This window comes from Sarcophilus harrisii, chromosome 2 (assembly GCF_902635505.1).
Source record: "Sarcophilus harrisii chromosome 2, mSarHar1.11, whole genome shotgun sequence".
NCBI lineage: Eukaryota > Metazoa > Chordata > Mammalia > Dasyuromorphia > Dasyuridae > Sarcophilus > Sarcophilus harrisii.
Window position 1 is genome coordinate 101136035 of NC_045427.1, and position 17760 is coordinate 101153794.

A 17760-nucleotide genomic window follows, 5' to 3' on the forward strand; every position below is an offset into this window, starting at 1 on the left:
AAGCAGTCCATCCCCACCACTTCCCCCTCCCTACTTCTCCACCATGAAGGTCTTAAAGATACTGAGTGGCCATTAATCAGAGATGATTATAGATAGGATTTGTAGGTACCATTTGAGGATAGCCACTACTGTCTGATATTAGCATAGGACAAAGGAGTCAGTAAAGGGAAGGGGAAGAAACTATACTGCTATACACTGAACTAGCATTATCCCCCTTCCTTAGAAAATCTGGGGGAAGCAACAGGTACAGTCTTAATTTGATGAACAAGGTGACAGTAATCTGATTCTAAATTCCACATTATGAACTCATCTTTTTGGTCTGTTATTCTCCAGTAGTTTTAAGACTGTATGCTCTTATGTTTTTAGTAGCCGGTACCTTAAAAAGAAGATTTTAATTGAGAAATAGAAAATTACCCACATTTGAATTATATAATTGCTGACATTTCTGTTATGTTTTAATGATTTACAAAGCACTTTAGATATATTATCTCTCTTTATCTTATGGAAAACTCATCTGAGAATTTTTAATTAGGTGTAGGCCTACAGGTAGGCCTGTAGCTTTTGGGAAAAACTTTTACTCTCTCTTTAGTTTCAACTTTGTGGGTTCCCTCCTTCATATTCCTTTCCCTTCCCTTCCCTGATTTATGAAGAATTCTATCAAGGCTTATTTCTTTTATTATATGTGCCAAAAATTCCATTATTATTGCAAAGTTTTTTCTAGGTTATACTTTCAAAAGAGTGTGTAAACCACATTTAAATGTCTTGTCATTTAAGGAGAGTCAGACATGGGAGCAATAATGAAAACCCTGAGTTTGGACTGGTGATGTTACATGTATTTGTTTAGTACTTTTATTTTCTTGATAGTGGAACATCTTGTTTTTTTAATTGTATGAAAGGTAGAGTGGTATTGGTAAATAGCCCCTGAGTAAATTAGAGAAAGCACTAACTATGCAAGTAGTGGAAAGGCTTGGGGATGCTATCCCAATGATACACTGAGTTCTACTAAAAAAAAAAATAAAAAAGATACAGGATGTTATTGTGACAACTTAGACTTATACACATATGCCAGCATATTTTAAAGGGGAGGAAAGGGACGAACACCAAGCACTTGGCAAAAGAGGCTAAATTGTGACTACAAATTGAAGCTTGGCTTGCCTAGCCATTGTAGTTCATTCTCTGTTTTGGCACCAGTGACTCCATTATTTCCCCTTTGTGCTATTCTCATCCCTTGCCCCGTATTTAATCCATGCACTCTCAGCTGTTAGATGTTTAAAGCTGGTGCTCTGTCTCACACCAATGTGTGGTATTCTCCCTTTCTCTGTGTATTTCAGAGGGCACTACCTTCATTTTAATGCTTGCTTAAAAGATGTTGAGTATCAAGCACCCCCAAAGTGTAGGCAATAGTAATGTTATCTGTGGGATGAAACAAAAATATCCTTGCCATTAGTCACACAACTTGTAGAGCATAACCCCTGGTACTTAAGATCAGATAATATAAACTATTATTTATATTGCTAAAAGGTCAAATCACCTATGTGAAAGTGAATAGTCATCATCTCATTTTAGACTTTCACATTAATTAGGCTCACTGCAAAGATAGAAAACTAAGATGTAGTTAATTAATAAGAATTTAAATTTCAAAGACAACTGGATTCACTCCCAGCAAAGGTTAATAATGAATTCATGTGCAGCTTTAAAATATGACAAACAGTTTTCTGTAAAAATGCCTTTTTTAAAAAAAATATGCAAGTTATCTTTAGAGATGACTTTTGAAGAGAGCATACAGCAGCACTAATTTTAATTGGTCTTGTCTTATTGATGAGGAATAGACAGGATTTTGCCTGATATAACAGTTTTCCTCACAACAGTTTTTCCTTACTCTCCATTTGATATTCTCCTTTTAGTTTTTTTCATCTTGAAATTTTCCAGGCTTTTTAGATAAGGGAATTTTTCTTGCATGTGACAAAATTGGTTTTTTTCCCATTTTATTTTGTGATATTCTTTATATCAACAGGTTAATGCACCAAAACCCATCACAAAACAAATCAATCAAATTCCAAACAAGTCCAAAGAGGAGAGAAGTGCTGAGTCTCATGTAATCTGGAGACAAGTACAAAAAGAGAAGATGGTTGGATTGATTAACAGTGAAGCAGCTCAGGTAAGAGCTGTCCTCTACCCCCTCTTAATGTTGCATTAAAATATACCCTTTGGGAAAAAAATATATATCATTTTCTCCTGAGAGCCAAGATTGTGTGGTTTTGTTGAATAGACAAAAATGTCCAGTTGATCTAATCAAAACAGCTAATACTAATTCTTATAGAAGTGAGATCAGTGAGTATTTGTTTCCAAGTGCCAATTTCTTCCATTATCCCAAGAACATAATGAAGTGTACTTTGTTTTTTTTAGGTTATGAACTGTTAAAAATACCCCAGTGTAGCTTGTACTCTGGAATGAGTATCTCACAGAGCCGACCCTTGTAAGCACATGCAGCTTGGTTTGTACCTTTGTCAGCAGCATTACCTTTTACATTGATTACTGACTGACAGACTTGGAGCATTGATGGGGGTTTCACTTATCACACTTCAGCTGATGACTGGTTCAGGCATATAACTATATAACTATATATCACTATATAACTATATATATATGTAAAATTATATATATATATATAACTATAACTATAAATATATATATATATATATATATATATATATATATATATATATATATATATATATATATATAACCACACCAACACTTTTGGACAATAAGAAAAGGGAAAATCAAAAGGATGTCTTTTTTGGACTTATTCACCTAGATGGGTAATTCCATTAAACACTTATTAGTGGCAATTTGTTTTGAGCTGTGATTTTTCTTTTATATTCAGGGAAAGATAACTTACTAAAATGCAGATGTAGCTGATGATTTATTTCAGTTATTGCTATTTCATGTTCCTGTGTCTGCCCTTCTTCTCCCCCACCTGACTTCCCCAAAGTAGTTTTTGCTTTGTCAAATAACTGCTTTTACTGTGTTTCTTTAACCATTGTGGCAGAAAATAACAGTGGAATTCACATAAGTAGCTTTGAAGTATATATTTTTCTAACCATCCCAGGATCATGATTGGTGTAACTTTTGTGCCTTTCAGACATCACTCTCTAATATTCCTAAAAAATTTGTTCTGACTCTGGCATTTTGGCTTGGGAAGCCAGCCAAGGTATGAGAATTCCAGGACCCAACTTTTAAGGTCTCTGTGTTGCTTCTTACAATTAAATCCAGTAAAAACAGTGGACTGAGTGAAGCCTGCAGTAAAGAAGGGTTGAGCTAAAATCCGGCCTCAGACATTTACTAGCTATATGACTCAATGCTGGGCAAATCACTGAAAAACAACACAAGTACCACCACCAAAAACCAACTGCCTCAGTTTCCCCAACTGTAAAATGGGTTGTTGTGAGGAAGAAATTAGGTAATATTTGCAAAGTGCTTAGTCCATTGTCTAGTGCTTAGTAAGTCTGCAAAAATACTTCTATATTATTATTAAAGTGAGGATGTTGTTTTTTTAGCATTTTTCATTCTGCTCTTTCTTTACTATGAATAAAGCTATTAAGGATGATTTGAGAAAGTAACAAACAGTATTGACTGTTTTAGTTAAATGTGAAAATTGAAAGAGATTGAAGGAATAGGTCTTGTTGTTTGATCTTTATTTGTAAGTTGCACAATGCAATGTCGAGGCCAGGGCAGAAAATAGAAGAAAAAGACTTGGCTTTTAGGATCATTGTCAAAAGGAAGTTCTTTTTAAATGCATCTCAATAATTCCTATTAAATTTCACATTGTCATTGTAAAGTTAACTAATGTATACTTCATATTACTCAATGTTGATATACACTTACATTATGTGCAAAAAGAGATCATTTTAATTATGCTTTTCTTTATTGGCAAATGAGGTAATAAATGTGAAGCATTATAGAAATACTAGCTATTATCATCATTATTATTAGATGTTTTGAAGATCTATTAACTTATTGGTGTGGTTGTGAATTCCTATTCTGATTTAAAATTACAACCTCTTTATAACATAGTAGTTTTATTCTCAGTTAGGAGTAGCAAATCTTGACGAACTGCTACATCTAACCTGATAAAGAGCCTCTTGGAACTTACAGTTGACTGGCCCTTGGCTTAAAATCTACTACGAAATCATATGGTGGGTAGACTATGACTCCAATATTGAGAAATTGTACAACTAAGCCTTTTTAATAACAACTCAAAGCATTCCAATCATAAACTGAAAAATGTAAGCAAAAGATAATTTCTTAAAATTTAAAAGAAAAAATAATTTAACATCTAAATTTTAGAAGTCATTCCAATATAAATATTAAATTGTATAGAATATGTAACATTATGACACACATTCTTCAAAAACCTACTTGTATTAGTTTTAATTTCTGTATTACAAGTAATTCTTAAGCATATCCCCCATATAAAAAACATTAACAAAAAAATTTTAAATATAGAAAAAATTAGAAATCACTTTTTCCCTCTATAAATTCTCTGTATAGCCCAAATCTTTATTTGGAAATTTTTGAATAAAAATTTTAAAAATATATGAAAATAAGACTTTCCTGTATAATAATTTGTTTTATATTTATTAGTATAAATATGTTAACTAAATATGTATTTATTCTTTACAGAAAAGCACAGTAAGAAGACACAAACATCAGCACCATCAAGAGTTTTTATCAGGAGTACCAGAGCCCCCCAATAAAACCAGCTATGAGTATTTTTCAAGCTCATTTCGTGAAGATTTTCCTAGTTCAGGTTTATCCAGTCATCATCCATCTTATACAGATGAAATGCCCACTCAATTCAGTGCCAAGCGGATAAATTTAGAGTATGAGAGCAAAGGGTTTTGGTCCACTGTTTCCCACCTTACACTCAGTGAAGAGACCAAGGCAGATGTGTATCACTATAGTTTAACCATATTTTTTCTTTTGATTTTAGTAGTTCTTTCTTTATACTTTCTTTGAAGACATCTGCTAAATTCCTTCTGGTTATTTTCTTAATTTCATCTTCTTTACCCCAAAAAATGTTTCAAGTTCTTGTTTCAGGGTTTCCTTCCAGACATTTTCAGTGTAATTGGCTTGGAAAAGAGAGAATACTTTTTAAGTACATAGAACTTGCAAAAATAAAACCTCTGAATCACAGAAATGGTGTAATGTTATATTTTGAAAAACTCACATTTACAGAAAGCTTTATAGGTTACAAAGCACTTTCTTTCCAATAACCATGGAGAAGCTAAGTTGTATTATTGTGCCCCATTTTATATATGAAGAAACTGAGGTTCACAAAAATAAGATGATTGACGAGTTCCACAGCTATTTGGTAGCTCAATACCAAATGTATTTTTGACTTGGATCAGGTCCCGATTCTATGACTAAAGCTCTACAAATTACTTACCATGGGGCTGAGTTTTATTGATGAAAGCTATAAAAGTATTTTAAAACTGTTACAATTATTCAAAAAGTACCCAAAATATAAATTTAAAACTTTGATGATAGGTAATTCATTTCATAGAAAAATCAACTTGGAAAAATTTTTAAAGTGCTTATAGTGTTCTTTAAATGCTATTATATCTAATGATCTATTCAGTTAGTTACAGTTAGGGATATTACATTTACCTTACTGCAGTATGGGCATTCACCAAAGATGATGTTAAAACTCTGTCTGCTAGTCATCAGACCTCTCAACCACTATAAAGAGAGAGAGGTTATAGGTTATAATCAATAGTAGATCAACTAGACCAATATCCAAAACAGCCAAAAAGCAAAATTTTCTTCCCCTTTGTAAAGTATTGAGATATTCTATTTTCGCATTACAAACATTTTCCATTGTAATAGTTTACTTTGGAAAACAAATACAGCAGGAGCACATTTTTAATGGTGTACTTGTGAAGCTGGATATAGAGGTTCACATTCTGTCATTTTCCACTAGTTTTGGTGAAGGAATGACATTAGTTTTGTAATAATTTTTATTCACTATTTGGTACTTAGTAAATTGATTTAGGAACAGTAATCATGGTGTTTCCCCAAACTTCATGTGCTATTTCCTATCTTCCCTGCCTTTTTGTAGATTATACCCCATGTCTGGAACACATTCCCTTTTCACCCCTGTCTTTTAGATTCCTTAAAGTCTGGGTTTGGGTTTTTTGTGGGAGCCATCTGATTCCCTCATATTAAAGTGTTTTTCTCTCCTTAATTACTTAGCACTTCCTTTTCCATGTACCTGCTGAATTCCCCTAACACTAATTTAAGCTCTTCAAGGGCAGGAACTGCTTTGTTTTTATTTCTGAATCCACTGTATATAGCAGCACTTGCTGAACTGAAATGGCCCAAGTCCACATTGATTTGCACCATCAATATTTTCTAATGAATCCTTCACAATAGTTGGTTGTATTAATGAAGCAATTCTTCAATGTGCCACTGATTCAACTCTTTGGGAACAAATGTCTTCTTTATCTAGTTTCTTAATCTATCAACACACAATTTCTAAGTGCCTACTTTGTGCCAGGCATTGTGCTAGCTAGTGGGAATGCACAGAGAAAATGAAACACTCTTAGTTCTCAAGGACCTTACATTCTACTGGGAGAGACAAAATGGGTATATGTCTCTATGTATCTATATATACAAAACAAATACCAAGTAATGAGCGAGAGAGGAAAGTGGAGACTTCATGTGGAAAGATATATTTGAAGGAAATAATGGAGAGATTTTACAAAGTGTTGGCAAGGAGGGAGTATAGTATAGAAAAGGGGATAGAAGGTCACATGTGAGGAAATGAAAGTAGTCAATCTGACTAGTGCATGGAATGGGGCATAGGAGACAATGTCTAACAGGAGAGTATGGAGCCAGATTGTAAAGGACCTAAAAGGCAGAAAGCCAGTCAGTGGAACTTACTGAGTAAGAAGTAATTTGATCAGAAGAATTGTGCTTTAGGAAAAGTCATTTTAACAGCTAGGAGAAGGAGTGACTGCAATGGGAGAAGAATTTAAGACAGGGAGCTCCAAAGAAGTAGAGGGAGAAATGACAAGAATTGGCAATTGATTGGTTATGTGAGACGTGTAAAGATGCAAAGATAAGGAAGAGTTTGTAAGCTTGGGTAATTGGAAGCAGCTAGACATAACTAACCATAGTTATTTGTCTTCCTTTTGTTCTTGAAGACATCCACATTAGGGAGATATGTAAGTGAACTATATTTAAGTGAGAGAAGGTTTTGCAAAGTTAGCAGCTTCAACTTCTCCCCAAAGCCATCTGAGACTAGTGGCCAGATATGGATCACAACTGGAGATGGCCAAGTCTCAGTTTGATCAAGACAACACTAATCAATGATAATGGAAGCAAAAAAAAAAAAAAAAAAAAAAAAAGTCAGTTTAAAAAAAAAAAAAAACCAGAGAGGATTCTGGGGAGATGGTAGAGGTTAGAAAATGCCAATCTCTCCAGATTATCCCCACAAACAAGATAAAAACTGCATTTGAGTGAACATAAGAGCAGTTAAAAAGAAATAGGAGGTGGGGCAGGACAAGGGTCCTTAGGAGACAATCTGAGAAGATCCAATGAAAGATGCCAAGAAGCAGGTAAACACCTCCAGGCTCATGCCATGGAAACCCTGGAGCTAGCAGGGTTGGGAGGTAGCCTTAGCCCAACCACAGGAATTTCCATTTCCCATTTTGTGTAGAGAGCTGGCTGTCTGGAGTCTGAGGGAGGGGACTTCTGCCAATAGGAACACCAGGCCTAGCTGCATTGCTGAGATTCTGGCCATGGGAGAGGCGGAATTGGTACCCGCCTGGTGAGTCCCAAGCAGTGCGGCCTGCTTAGAGGAACTTAGAGGAAAGTTCTTGGTTTTTGTTCCAGGCCAGAGGGAGAACTGAAGGAGGACATGAGGACAGAGGCACCATCCTCTTACCACAGGTCTAGGGGGTAATAACACTAAATCGCCTTTATTTTGAAAGAAAAAGAGCAAGCAAAGGAGAAAGAAAGCAAAGAAAGTTACTTTGGGAATTGGGAAGACTGAGCTTCATCTTCAGAAAAGGATACTAAAGGAGAAAAAAAAGCCTCTCCTACTCCAAAGAGTGACAGTAAATGGTCACCTGCCCCAAAATAATTCATAGAAGAGCTCAGACTTTAAAAATCAAATAAGAAAAATTAGTAAAAATTAAAAGAAAAACAAAAAAGAAAAACAAGAAGACTATGAAAAGAAAGTCAACTAACTAGAAATGAAGATCCAGACTGAAAATTAGAAAGGGGAAGCCAGCGAAGTCATAAGAGACCAAGACCTAAACAAATATAAAGAATAACAAATAGAAGAGAATGTGAGGCATCTCCTAAGAAAAACAATAGATTAAGAGAAACATAATAATTGGACTACCTGAAAATTACAATAAAAAAATCTTCATAATAATATAAAAAAATTATTTAAAAAAACTGTTCTGAAGTGTTAGAAGAGGGAAAAGTGGAAATAGAAAAAAATCCACTAATCATCATCTGAAAGAAATCTTATTAGGAAAATTTACAGGAATATCATTGCTAAATTTTTAAACTCCTTAATCAAAGAGAAAATTTTAGAAGCAAAAAAACCTCAATTCAAATATAGTGAAACCACAATTAGAATCACACAAGTCATACCAGCAGCTACAATAACAGGTCTTGGAATGCTATATGTTGAAAATCAAAAGAACTAGGATTGAAACTAAAAATAGAACACCTAGCAAAATTAACTGTAATCCTGAACAAAAAAAGTGAATATTCAATGAATTGCCAGGCCTTCAGAATTTTGTTGCCAAAAAAAAAGAAAAAAAAAAGAAAAAGAAAACCTGACCTTAATAGAAAATTTGACATATAAGAAATACAAGGTAAATGTGGCAGACTTTAAGAAATTATTTATGTTTTTATTCATGGAAATTAAACCATATGTCTAAGACTTTCATTAGTAATTAGTTAGTTCAAAAGGAAGATTGGGGCAGAGCTAAGAATGACGTGACTCTAAAAAAGCAAAACCATCTAGGAAATGATAAAAAACTGTAATTATGTCATACAAATAAGGTATAAGAACAAGAGCTGGCACAGAGAAATTAGATGGTGGAGGACACTGGTAGTTCTGAAATCCTACTCATGAGGAATAGATTAAAGAAGGAACTAAACATTACACATACATACAATATACATATACACACATAAATATACTCTATATGTATGTGTATATAATTTATATCTAGAAAGATATAAAGCTCTTCAAAATGTATAAAGAAATAAGAATGGAATAAGATATGATGGGATATAAAAGAATGTGAGAAGTTAGTGGGAATGAGATAGAGAGGGAAAGAGCTGGGAAAGAGGATAAGAGAGAAGTGGAGTGGGGGAGGAGGTTAAATAAAAGCAAGGCAAACCAGTGGATGAAAATAAGTAAGAGTCAGTTGGAACAGGAAACAAAAGATACACAGAAACACAATAATAATGATCAGGAGTAGAATTTATTAAAAAACAAAAGCAAAGGTAATAAACATTGATCTCAGGCAATGTTAAAATAGATTCAATCAAAAGAGAAAAAATAGGGAAACTATATTATATGTCAGCCATATTAAAACTACCCCAAATTAAGGTTGGAATATTACTGTGGTATAGAAAATGATGAGTTGGAAGATATAGAAAAGTAGAGGAAAACTTGAACCTAAAAAGGATGTTATTCACTTCAGAGAAACAAACATAGTAAAACTGTGCATAGTTGTAGATGAATGTACATGTGTATATTTGTACATTATATGTGCATATATTATATCTATATGTGTTTGTGTATGTATGTGCATATATACACATATATGTATACATAAATATATGTGTGCTTAGCTGTAACCTACTTGGGGAAAGTGGGGGAGGGGAAGAAAGAAGAACAAAAGAATAAAGTAAAAAAGTGCACAACAGAAAAATAAAAGAAAATGTACAAGGAAGTAACAAAAAAAAAAGGCCATTTCTGAATACAATGTATTCTATTATAATACACATTTTCTTGAAATGGAAATTTATTGTTACATAAATTGAATTCTCTCCTGTTCTGCTGTACACATGATAATTTTTTTTCTTTTTTTCCTATTTTGTATTTGTTTTAAATAAATACAAAAAAAAGTAATCAATCTGGACTGAGAAGACCCTCAAGGTTTTTGGCTAAAACAGAAACAATTGCTATTTATATATTTACTTTTAAGCCAATCAGGTCCAAATAAAGATCAAATGGGGCTAGGCCTGAGACCTTTGTTGGCCAGTCAATAAGAGCCAGAGTGATCTGGTTTTAAGGCATGATCCTAGGCCATAAACCTCAAGATTATCTTGAAAGTTTCAGTGATCAAAATTTACCTTTCTTTGGGCAGAGCACCTGATACTCTATGTGAATAGAGGGAAGTGAAGACAAAGAAGAAAAGAAAAGAAAAGACATAATTAAGGTAAAATAATGAATGAAGTACTAGACTCTGAGTCAGGAAAAGCTGGATTTGATTCTTGCCTCTATCACTTAGAAATTATGTGATCCTAATTTCTTCCTCAATTTCTTCATCTGCAACTTCTTTCAAAGTTGTGAGAATAAAACAAGAAAATATACATACATACATATATATATTATATATGATACATAAATATAGCATTTGTAAAGCATTTTATAGTACTTTGTAAACCACAAAGTTATCTATTTATACACATCTATCTAGGTACATAACTGCAAAACATAAAGTGCTATGTAAATACTATTATTATTAGAACAATGAATAATTCCCTGGACTGCAAAGAGGTGAGGTTTTTAATGATGAGTTCCATTTTGGATAATCCAAGTTTGAGGTTTTCATGGGACACCCGATATGAAATATTCACTAAGCAGATGGATAAATGGAGAAGAGTCAAATATGCAGAAATGGAGTTTTCTGGTTGGAGATAAATAAACCCATGAAAGCTGATGAAGTCACTAAGTGAGAAAATGTAAAGAGATAAAGAGGATCCAGTATCCTTGGATATGCATCCTTAAATAGGAAGGTTGATTTCAATAGTTAGCCATGACAAGAGCTTGATAAAGTGTAATCGGACAAGAAAAGGCAAGAGAGAACCCCAAAAAGAGACAGTATCCAGGGAGAGTAGTCAGCAGCATCACAGGCTGTAGAGAGATCTAGAAAGGCGAGGGAAGAGAAAAGGCTGCCACATTTTGTAATTAAAAGATTGTAGATACCTCTGAGAATAGGAGGTCTATAGTCAGATTGCATACAGTTGAAGAGCTGGGGAGAGGAGAATAAGTGGACATAATGACAAATTGCTCTAGGAGTTGAAAAATAAAGATTGTCATTTCAGGGGAGAAATGAATCCAGTAAGGGTTCCCTTCCCTAAAAGGATTTTTTACATGGAATCACCAATTAGTATCTATATTTTCATAGATGAAATAAAAATAAATTTTTTTAACTCCTAGAATATATAAATACTGTGATCCAAAACCAAGATAATATAGACAAGGACTTTCTTGGCGCTCACAGTCTAATATGTGAAATAAAGGCTTCCAGATAAAAGACAAACTATTGCAATGTCCAGTGAAAATGTGCAATAGATACAAAGTGCCATGTAATTCTACAAAAGAGGAGAGATGATCACAGCTTGTACTTGCTAGTGGATTTGGTTAAAGGGCTGATGAAAGAGAAAAATTTCATGATAAGATTTTAGATGACTTACAGAATCCATGTACCTTAAACAATTTAAGTGAAGCTTTAAAACATCTGTTTACCTCATATAAGCAGGTCTGATGGAAAGGCTGTCCACACTGGAAATTATCACATACTTGATCTGGAATGGCACCATCCAGGCGATAAGCATAACAAATCCCACAATCCATTGTGAAATCCTTAAAATGAAAACTGTAATTTAATTTCCAAACTTCATTATTTAAAATAGAAGAATGATAATGGGGAAGTTTTAAGATATGCTTAGTAATTTTTTAAGATAAATGCACATTATTGATGATAATATTATTACTATGTAGTATTTCCTTATTCAGTTAATAACACTGGCACAATAAATATGCTCTAAAGGATTCTTTTCTTGATTGGCATGAAGCTTAGTCCCTTTAATTATTTCCCCATACTGTATTGAAATACAACACCCATTATGTCACTGTAATATTGTAAAGGCTGGGGCTTGGAATTAGTTCTACAATTTTACAATTATATAGCTAACTTTTTAAAAAAAATAAATGATAGTTTACAAACATAAAACTTTGTTCAAAAATCAACTTTAAAGTTATTTGTACAATATAGTAATAGTACCAAGATTGAAAAAGTTGTGCCACTATCTTGATAAGCAATTCTACTAAGCTAATTAGAACTTTATTTCAGGCATCCCTATGAAAATGGTATAGGAATACCAAACATCTCATTAGCTACTCTGAACCTTTCCCCCCCACTTTTAATAATAATGATGTCTATCATTAATCACCTTGCTGCTATGAGGACCATGAAAAAAAGTACATTTATAACCACCAATCAAAGGTTAACAAGTTCTTTGATGCAACTGTTACTTGTACTTCAGAAATCTTTGCTACAATATTCTGCCAATTACTTCCCTTTTCAATTTCTTGTCTTTGTCAGATATAAGGTGATCATTTGACTTTCATCAGGTTACCCTACTTAGGACAATATATTATTTCTGAGTAACTTACAGATTTTTCCAGGGTAGCACGTACAGGAAATTCAATTTCTAAAACATTTTTCAAATTTTGTAACAGGCTATTTTCTGGATCCCTAAAAGTAAAAAAAAAGTAAAACTATTTTATCCAATAGCTTTTCAATTAAATAATCTTAAAAAAAAAAAAAAAAACACTTGGAATAGGCCATGAACACAGAAAAATAATTAAAATTGTTTACTCCCAAACTTACCACATATGGATATTCTTGCTCAGCTTAATTCCCAGGGGTTTCACCACTTAAGGGGGAAAAAAAGCAAACATCAATTTTCCTTCTTTTTATTTCTTTTGGAATTTCATAATTTAAATAGTACTTGCTTTTAAACTATGTGGTTAGAAAGTCCAAAACAATTACTTTAAGTGATAATCATGACTACTAAATATAACTCAAATGACTGATATGTATACAGAGAAAACGAGAGAAATGTATTACTATTTATTACTTTAAAATAATACAATTAATCATATAATATTATTGGATGCAAAAGCATAAATATTTTGATATTAGCAGACCAAGACTAGATAACTTGGTCTATCAAACAATTAGTAAAATTAAAAGAAAAAAAACTGTCATACCATGATCAGCACCAAGAAAGAAGCATTCAGGAAGCATTGTGGGATGCCTGGGGTCTACATCTATATTTACTGAAACATTATTTCCTACAATGTAAAGGGAAACTATCAAATTAAAGCTCAAGGAAATAATATAAAATAATTATAGATCTGGCAGGAGAAAAGAGAGGAGAGGGGAAAAAGGAAGGGAAGAAGACGGGGAGAGAAAGAAAGAGGCAATGGGAGAGAAGGAGAAGAAAAGAAAAAGAGGAGGAGGAAGAAGAAGGAGAAAGGGGAGGAAGAGGAAAAAGAAGAGGAAGAAACAATTTGGTAGTTTCTTAAATAGGCTTAAGGAAGTCAAAATTATTATTCAAAGTAAAATTCCAATTTATTTAACAGTTGCTCAAAAGACTAAGAAAAATAACAGACATATTACTCTTCTAAAGATGATGTTTGCACAAGTAAAATATCTTGATTATGACAAAGTCTTCAAGAGCTATAGTGTTACCACAAATCAGTTGACTATGAAAAAATTAAGAAACAACAGCACTGAATTTTTTATGCCCCTTTAAATAACTTTTTCTTTCATAAATCAACATAGGTCAGATGCCAAAGGAATTGACATCAAGTAAATGGTGACCACTGTAATCTGTAAATATAAAGTTCTTACAATATTCAGCTTATGGCCAAACTTTATGATTGGTTTGTGAAAATAGTGGTTGAAGTTCTCTCAGATAGGAGGCAATCCTTTTTTAAGTGAAAAGCTATTCACTCAAGAAGGAAGATTCTATTCATATAAGAGAAGCCCATTTAAACAAAAATTGTCTTTGGAAAAACTTAGCAAAAATCTGCTCTATTATTCAAGTTTCCTTTGGTAAACTTTAGTAATATATTAATTACTGATTTCTTCTAGTCATTATTAATATATAGTTAAAAACACCATTCATGTTAGTTGTTTGGAATGAATTATAAATTATTTACTTTGTACAAGGACAATTTTATTTCCAGCATATATGAACACGGAAATTTGATACTTTTACATCTTATAAAAAAAGTCTCTTGTTGAGGTTACTCTGAAAATAAAGAATTAATATTTAAAACATAATAAAAGGAAGCAATTAGCACCAACAGAGAAAATGACAAGTCCTTTGGATTTAAAAAAAAAACAAAACCATACACTTTTCCAAATATGCAGCTTTTTAATCCAGATTTTAAAAAAATATATATTTCAAATTCTGAATAAGAGTCTTCTGTAAATTGGTTAATCCAAATAATGCTAATTCTTTATTTTTAAAGGGAGCCCTTGGCAGGAAGCAAGTTAACTTGGTATTCACTCAGGAGGACTGAAAACATGGCCCTTAAAGGAAGGATGGCAGTGGATCAGAGGTCAATGTGTCACATGAAAGCCAATCAATATTTGAAGCGTGGAAGCAGTTAGTAGGAAAATATATCTTTGTATAATTAATATCATATACCTTGCCTTCTCAAACAGTAGGGTGAGACTGCAGGGAGGGAGAGAAATTGGAAGTCAAAATTTTAAAAAATGAATGTTAAAAGTATAATTCTTTAAAAAAAAAAAAAAGGAAAGGATATATTAATCTATTAAATTATGGAGAAGATAAGTGAAAACCAATTCATATCCATTCTTACAATCCTCTGAAAGAAGTAGAAATAAAACAAGATTGGGGGAATGAGAGGAAAAATAAAATTTAAGGACAACTTATTTGATATCCCTGAAGAAAATCTTTTCATTATTGATATCTGACAATTGTCCTAATATATCTTAATTTGGTTTATTATTTCATATTTAAACTCCTTTAGACTTTTTTAAGTTACAAAGCAAGAATTATTGTGAATAGAATAGCCTTGGGAAACTGTGCTTTCTATCCAAGAGTAGTAGAATATTTAGCTGTTTTGTATATAATCCACAATATCTTAGTAGAAACTAGTGCAATCTTGGGGCACTTTGGAAATGATTCATAGTTCAAAATCATCCCCATTGTATTGTAAATCATCACTAGAAAGAAAAAGATACAATTGCCCTATGTGAACTGTAGTCCAAAATACAGATTTTCAAGTCAACAGGCATTTATTAAGTATTTACTATGTTACTCATCAAAACCAAAATTACCTTCTCCTTTAAAATAAAATTGTGGGACAAGTATTTATTCAGTATTTCATAATAGAACATCTAAGTCTGAAGTGAGCTATTTATTGGTCTCAATCATTATCTATAAATAACAAATTACATGACATATCTGTGTACAAGTTGCCCTAGAAGGGATAGGAGATGAGGAATAGAACAATGCAAAAGCTCTAGTTCACATGGTAGCATGGTACACATCTGAAGTTGGGATCAAAGATTCCCTTATCTATCAGTGGTTTTATTTTATTATCTCACAGACACAAAAAGCTGAACTCCCACCGCCAGCTCCTAAATATGGCATTTTACTTAGGAGGGTCTCCCTCAAGCCAACTCTAAAGTGACTGCATGCATTATTTTTAAAGATTCTCCATTTCACAATCCCTGACGTAGCAAGACCCAAGCTAGGCAAAAGCCAACAAAGCTAGAATGGGTAGAATAAATAAATAACATGGACATTTGGCAGGAAGTAGTAAGGATGGGAATATCTAAGTGGGATTTGCTTTATACTGTAGTTGCAAAACACTACTTTATAATTTTCATTATAAATTGAATTGCCTTAGGTAGGTACACTGGGGGATCTTCATAAAAGAATTATTTGGTGAAGCCTTTTCCAAAAGTGAAGAATATTTATCTACTAATTGAACTTTACTGTAAATATAAATTTTCATGTTTCAGTCAACTAGCAACATTTATCAAGCACTTATGAATTTCAACACTAATGATAAAAATTTTGTTTCTAACTGATAACATAAATACAAAGTTTCCTTCAAGCTCTGAGGTTTTACATAATTTTGTAAAATTTTCTCTAGTTCTATTTTTACTGGTATGAAGTTTCCAGTGAGGGCACTTACTTTCCCCAAACTAAATGGAAACTGTTTTACAATTTAGTTTTGAGAATTATCTTTGTGGCATCTACTTCAGGGTCAAGAAAGGCCTGGTCTTTAGTTTTGCCTCTAACACATTGGCTTTATAACCCAAGTCAAATCACTTCACTTAGTCTCTTAATACCTCCAAAGGACTTTCCATTTCATTATAAGATAAATGATATAAGTAAAATTCTATGTCTATACAGAATTTTCTTTCACAATATTTGTATTTTCCATACTTGATAATTAAATCAAAATTATTCTGGAATATAAAGTTATGTTTAAAATAATTTTTAGTTTTTGTTGTTGTTCAATCGTTTTATAATCATGTCTGACTCTTCATGATCTCCCCAATGGGATTTTCTTAGCAAAGATACTTGTCATTTCTTTCTCCAACTCATTTTACAGATGAGGAAACTGAGGTAGGCAAATAGGTAAGTGATTTGTCTAGGGTCACACAGCTAGTAACTATCTGAGACCAGATTGAGCACAGGAAGATGAGTCTTCCTGATTTCAAGTCCTGCACTCTAGCAACTGTGTTAACTAGCTGCCCTTGTTTAGCTGTATGCACCAATTAATTTCCAGAGGAGGAATAGAGTCCACACATATCCCGAGACTGTAATTTTATGAGGGAAATATTAGAAGATCTTTATTACAACAATATTCTGTCAATTCCGTCAAGCTCCACCTAGCTGCACCCAATTTGCACTTGACCTCTCTTTTACTATTCAGTCATAGCACATTAGCTGTGTGTCAGCTAACAACAGAATAGATACTATTTTGTTCTTTTTTTCTTAAACAAAACAAAAGCAATTCCTTTTTCCCCAAAAAAGTTTAATTTTTAATTGTTGTTTTCTGCTTACCTATCGCAATTCTTCTCATAGTGGCACTCCGTGTGGGTTTTTCTGGCTCAAGAATCCAAGTCTTCTGATCAATCTCATCCATGACATCCCAAAATGCTTTTAGTGATTCTAATGCAGCCAAAAACTGACTATGAATGTCTGTCAATGAACTCTGTGGGAAGATGAGGGCTAAATTGGTCATATAATATTCTCCTAAAAGAAGATGACTTCTTTCTCTTAAAATGGAGCATAATCACAAATTTTTAAAATTTCACTCACAGTTTAAATTATTCCATGGTTGGCAAATGTCAGTTTACTTTTTCCCCACCCTTAGCACCTACTGGTTCTAGATTCTTCTTTTTAAAGTTTAACATAAATTTACAAACTTTAGTAAAAGAATGATTCTTCTAAAAATCATATATTTTTGGTCATTACTACTACAGACAGAATGCTAATTACTAAATTACATATATTACATGTATATATGTGCTACTTTATGTTCCTATTAGGCAAAATCTTAAGGATGCTCTTCATACGATTCCAGCATGAAATAATTTTTTGTAATTTTCTCCTAGCTATAGTTATCAAATCAAATGAAGTGCTAGT

The 17760-nt window shown here is 32.8% G+C and overlaps 2 protein-coding genes across 6 annotated transcripts in view; one reads left to right on the forward strand and one right to left on the reverse strand.

Moving 5' to 3' along the window:
* The window catches only part of VRK2 (VRK serine/threonine kinase 2), a 90954-nt gene extending 85887 nt beyond the window's left edge, over positions 1-5067 (forward strand). For 4 of the 5 annotated variants that reach the window (XM_003758264.4, XM_012540202.3, XM_012540200.3 and 1 more), the window contains 2 exons: positions 2015-2158; positions 4687-5067. In XM_003758264.4, the coding sequence (XP_003758312.1) occupies positions 2015-2158; positions 4687-5022 (480 nt within the window). In that variant the 3' untranslated portion in view covers positions 5023-5067. Of the gene's footprint in view, positions 1-2014; positions 2159-3145; positions 3747-4686 lie in introns of those variants that run through there. The other variant, XM_031950508.1, reaches the window with a different exon arrangement.
* The window catches only part of FANCL (FA complementation group L), an 81554-nt gene continuing 68607 nt past the window's right edge, over positions 4814-17760 (reverse strand). Inside the window, exons 8-14 of the mRNA XM_023494939.2 lie at positions 17176-17326; positions 13325-13408; positions 12942-12987; positions 12725-12806; positions 11795-11911; positions 5674-5745; positions 4814-5135 (exon numbers count right to left, since the gene is read on the reverse strand). Coding sequence (XP_023350707.1) covers positions 5100-5135; positions 5674-5745; positions 11795-11911; positions 12725-12806; positions 12942-12987; positions 13325-13408; positions 17176-17326 — 588 coding nt within the window. The 3' untranslated portion in view covers positions 4814-5099. The remainder of the gene's footprint in view (positions 5136-5673; positions 5746-11794; positions 11912-12724; positions 12807-12941; positions 12988-13324; positions 13409-17175; positions 17327-17760) is intronic.